Genomic DNA, 5652 nt, shown 5'->3' with positions numbered 1-5652 from the left:
GACAATATATCTTGCTATCGGCATAACCATCACACCTCTTTTTGGTGGAAGTGCTACTAATAAGAAAAATTGATGTACATTTCCAAGGAGAAAGACCTCACAACATAGTTTAAAACATAGAGAATTTCAACATATCACACCAACTGACTGCTTTACCCTATCTCTTTCTACTTTATTTTTAAGGTTCCATTCATAAAATAGTTCACATTTATAAATTTAAAACTAAAACGTTGTTTATCATTTACTAATAAAATATTACAAAAAACTTTAATGCAAAGTTCATCTAAAACTAGTCTTAACAAGACATGTAATGCATCAAGTTCCTTCCAAAAGTTTAAGTAGAAATCAGACAAGCATTGATATGATGTTTTTTTATGGAAAATTTACTTATATGCAAAAGTGTAGAGTTATTATTTTTTATTTGTAAAAATATAGAATTATTATAAATAATAAAATAGTTTGAAATATATTGTGACATTGTCGATATTTGCATAAAAATATTGAAGACATTTTTATCAATTTTTTTTAAAGACGTTCACTACTAAGGTGATGAATGTTGTGGCATTTTGTAAATCTATCGACAAATTTTTAGTTTTTTGTTTGTACTTGTAAATTAATTTTTGGATAGGGTGTGCTATTAATTTTAAAATTAAAATAAAAATTCTTTAATTTAATTTATGATCTTTATTGTGAGTTTGAATTTCAAATATAGAAATAAAATTAAGAAATAAATTTGCAAATAACAATGAATATAAAAATCATATTGTTTGTTGTGTTTGAGTATTCTCTATTAATTACATTATTTATTACTCTTATAACTTTCATACCCACTTTTCATATAGGAACCAATGTTTAACTAGCCAATCACCTAGTTATATCATGCATGGTTATGTATGTATGATGCCTTATAATTTTTCTAGAAATTCAATTTTTCAAAATGCGAAATTTTAATATACAAAAGAGTTTAAGATTATTTTTTTAAAAAATGACCTGGCTAATACAAATGTGAAATGATGGATAAAGCGAGAAACATTCATGCAAATACAAATGCTAGTTTATAAATAATTGAAAATCGTTTCTATATTATTAATATTACAAACAAAATCCACATAAAAAAACATAATTAATTAACATATATTTCAAACTTAAATCTAAATTTAAAAATTAAATAGAATAAACAAAATGTAAAGTTGAAATATAATAAAATGTAAATATTAATAGAAATAAAAATAAATAAGAATCAAGGGAATGACCCCACAATGGGAGGTCTTGAGTTCGAGAGTGTGACAAAACAACTCAGAAGATTTAAGAGTGTTATTGTTGAACAAAAGGAAAAAAAAATTAAACTAATAAATAATTAACTTAAATAAATTTAAAAATTAAAATTGAATAAATTAAATATAAGTTTTTTTGGACAGCAAAACAATAAATGATGTATTTATAATAATAATTGTATTTTTTTAAAAAAATTGAATTTTTCACCCCACACAAACCAATAAAAATAGAAAAAAAAATGATATTTTTATAATCGTATAAAATAAAAATTAACTTTTTCATGAAATTTTTTAATTCTTTACCTTCATTAATTAAACTAATTGAAAAAAAATTGAAAGCTGCCTATTACAAGAACTTAAAAAAAAGTGTATACTTTGCATCTAAGACGCATGGATTGCATGGCGGTGAGACTCATGCATATCTTCTAACCATAATTAATCCACATATATTTAGAGAACCAGCATAGTTCTAGTAGATAAATTACAGAATCTTGAATAGCAGGTCATATCCGTCCTGTTAAAACAAAACACGAATTTCAGAGGAAGTGGAAGCGCCGGTTCCCGATGACGAAGTGGCGGTCTTAGATCTCTTTCTTTTTGGTGCTGGGATCTCCTTCTTGTCTGCATAGTTGGCGAATGTTCGCAAATGGGTGGAGACCGATTTAACATGAAATGAACTCTCATTTCTGTGCACAAATCGGTAAAGCAGGCGACACAAATAGTAGACAAGGGTGAGAAATGATACACATCCTGTTAAAAGAAATACGCCCCAAAAGTTTTTGATGCCCAATTTGTTAGAGTCGACTCCGTCAGATTCCATGCTGCATTTGCTTTCACTTGAATTGAACCACCTCTTCAGAATTTCTTGCATCTCTTTGCTTTCTGAAAGATTTAATATAGCCTTGGAAATGTCTAAAACCAACAGAGACCCCTTTGGGAACACCTGCAAATACAATTTGAATCGATCATATGAATTGTGAATTAAACAAGTCTGCGATTGGAGAAAAGTTTCCAGACTTACAAATGCGGAGCCTCCCGTTTTGTACATTGGACCAACTTTCACATAGTCGTTGTATCCTGATGACAAAATTACGTCTTGGGCAATAGTCTGCGCCCGTTCAAATATGGCAGCCACCCCTCCGTTATTCGGTCCCTTCTTCAGTGCAATGGCGTACTCTTGTACAGATGAAAATGGGCGAAGTGCGCTTTTATTCACACCAAGCTGTTGTACCAAATACTTGTCTATGAAAGATCCCTGGCGATATCCGATTGGCAAATTTTGGGTGATAAGAGATTCAAGGCTCTGAACTTTTGGTACAACTTCTCTCTTGGTAAGCATCGACGAAAGGCTGGCTGTGTAACTAGACATTAACACAAAAGCTACAAAAAGCCAAATTATGACCACTGCTTTGCCCAGACCGCTTACAATCCTCTCCTCTGCGCAATACAGATAATTAATTTTAGATTTTTAAGCGATGTAAATTACACTATAGTTTGACCATCAGTAATGAAAACAAGGAGATAAAATCTGGTTACTATGAGTCCTGAAGAGTGTGGAAAAGGAAAACCTGCATATTAAAGACCAAGAAATTGAATCAGAGATAAAGAAATTGATAATTATAGATTTGTAAATAAATATTTCATGATGATTAATTATCGCACACTGAGCAAAATAGGTATGAATTGTATGTAAGAAACATTTTCTAATTCAAATACAATTATTGGATGTTAAAATAATTTAATTTTCAATCAACTACATATAACCTATCCAAATCCATTGGATATATAAATGTATTACACTGTGTTCTCATCTGTGGTCACAACAAACAGTCCCAACTATTTGGGTGGTTTCTCTCTACATAGCATTTTCTAGATGTTTAAACGTAATCATCAATAAAATGCTATAGATAGATATACAAATATTATATAAACTAATGCCCTGAATAATGGCATAGAATTAGAGAAAAAGAGAGAGAGAGAAGGAGAATTACCAGATGAGTGTCAAGACTTGTTTCCGAGGCGTTCCTCTAAATTGCCTATTTCTTCTGTGCTCCAGACACCAAACAACAGCTCCCGTGAATATGAAAAATGCAAAAGTTGTTATCCACATGGCTGGAGTAAAGGGGCACAAAAAGGCCCAGGAGTCACTTGATCGCTTGTCTGAAAGTGCTACCAACATTATCAGACCCGACTCGGTATACGGTTGTGTAAAATCCACATACTTGCTACAATTTGCAAGCACCGTTACATCTCCCACAACGGCATCGAAATTCTGCTCGGGTTTTCACATTTTATTTCAGTGGGCTAGTTGGAAATATAGATTTACAATGCAGAAATGAAGAGAAGGTAACTGACCTGGAGATAGACCTGGTAGACGAGGTCATCATAGTAGCCCGTGGTGACATTGCCAGTTCCATAAGGTATCAATGTAGAATCTGAAACTACTATGTCTCCTCAGAGCCAACTGATTAATCAAATTAAATAACAAAGAACACACAATAACAACAACCCTGTTTTTTGGAATTGCACACACCAATTTTTTTATTGAAGCTTAATTAAAAAATTACATAGAGGCTGTATATATAAAGAATTTGCAGCCTAGAAGAATTAATAATAACTGCAGTTCTAAATATATTCCTAGCATTGCATGGAAAGCTAGTAAGGCTCTCAAACTAAAAAAAACAAACTACTCCCTAAATTAAGAATACAATAAGTGCATGCACGGCATGCTTTATTTACTAAAAACAAACTCATGCAAAAAACAAAACTAAAAATAGTCCTAAAGATTAATGCATGTTGGAGTACATGCTTTATTTGCATGAATAAACAAAAAAATAATTTAAACTAAAAATAGCTTATGCATGGTGATGAATGGATAGCTTCATGTCCAAACTGGAGTTGCATGGAGCTGCATGCTAGAGCAGCATCACTTATCAACATACTCCCCCTTGATGCTGAGAGGGCTCACAATCTTATCTCGTAGTGTTATAAACTGAGCTTTCGCAACCGCTTTGGTGAATATATCTGCAAGCTGATCCTGGGTGTTGATGTGCTTCAATTCAACATCCTTCTTCTGCACCAAATCTCGTATGAAGTGATATTTCACATCAAAATATTTTGTTCTGCTGTGATGAACTGGATTCTTAGTTAACTTGATGGCACTCACATTGTCACAATAAATTACTGTAGGCTGAATTTGTTTTTCTCCAATTTCTTCCAAAACTTTTCTGAGCCAAAGAGCTTGTGTACCTGCTGAGGTAATTGTAACATACTCCGCTTCTGTAGATGAGAGGGCAACAATACTTTGCTTTTTCGATTTCCAAGTAATCAAACTAGAACCAAAAGAAAAATAATTTCTAGATGTAAATTTACGGTCATCCATACTACCTCCCCAATCTGAATCACTAAAGCCTACAAGATTGAACTTTTCAGAAGAGTAGTAATGAATACCAAAACTTAAATTCCCTTTCACATACCTCAAAATCCTCTTGGCTGCCTTCATATGTATTTCAGATGGATTTGTCATATACCTTGAAACAAGTGAAACTGAATAGGCAATATTAGGCCCTGTGTGGATTAGAAACATCAAGCTCCCCACAATACTTCTGTAAGTTGTCTCATCAACTAAATCAACACCATCATCTCTACATAAAAAAACTCCATGAGCACTTGGAGTGGAGGCAGGGTTACAATCAATCATATTAAATTTCTTCAGCATATCTTGTGCATACTTTGTTTGACAAATGAAAATCTCATCCTTACTTTGATAAACCTCCATTCCTAAAAAATATTTCATCAAACCAAGATCTTTCATCTCAAATTCTTTCATCATAGCAGCTTTGAATTCATCTTTCATCTTAGAACTACTACCCATATACAAAAGATCATCAGCATACAAACTTATGATGAGGATATCAATACCTTCTTGTTTGTAGTATAGGGTAGGATCACTCTTACTTCTATGGAAGCCATTCTCCTGAAAGTATCCATCAATCCTTGCATACCACGCTCTTAGTGCTTACTTGAGGCCATACAAATCCTTCTTCAACTTGTAGACATAATTATCTTTTCCTTCCACTTCAAAACCTTGTGGCTGCTCCACATATACTTCCTCTTCTAAGTACCCATTCAAGAAGACACTTTTCACATCCATATGATGTATACTCCACTTCTTCTGTGATGCTAATGAAATCAACATTCTTATGCTCTCTTGTCTTGCTACTGGTGCAAATGTCTCTTCATAATCAATTCCATATTTTTGTGTGAAGCCTTTAGCAACTAATCTTGCCTTGTGTCTTTCAACACTCCCATCACTGTTAAACTTGGTCTTGTAGACCCATTTGGTGCCAATCTTTTTTTTTTCATGTGGAAGTTCTGT

The 5652-nt window shown here is 32.7% G+C and overlaps 1 protein-coding gene across 1 annotated transcript; it reads right to left on the bottom strand.

Moving 5' to 3' along the window:
- Positions 1-1791: 1791 nt before the first annotated feature.
- Positions 1792-5306, bottom strand: LOC131044193 (glutamate receptor 3.4). The gene is made up of 5 exons (XM_057977467.1): positions 5297-5306; positions 3630-3724; positions 3266-3546; positions 2811-2842; positions 1792-2711 (listed from the first exon to the last, which is right to left on the bottom strand). The coding sequence occupies exons 1-5, from the start codon at positions 5304-5306 to the stop codon at positions 1792-1794; spliced, it is 1338 nt and encodes a 445-aa protein (XP_057833450.1).
- Between the last annotated feature and the right edge of the window lie 346 nt (positions 5307-5652).

Source organism: Cryptomeria japonica, chromosome 8 (assembly GCF_030272615.1).
Source record: "Cryptomeria japonica chromosome 8, Sugi_1.0, whole genome shotgun sequence".
Lineage (NCBI taxonomy): Eukaryota > Viridiplantae > Streptophyta > Pinopsida > Cupressales > Cupressaceae > Cryptomeria > Cryptomeria japonica.
This window is presented reverse-complemented; position numbering and strand designations above follow the sequence as displayed.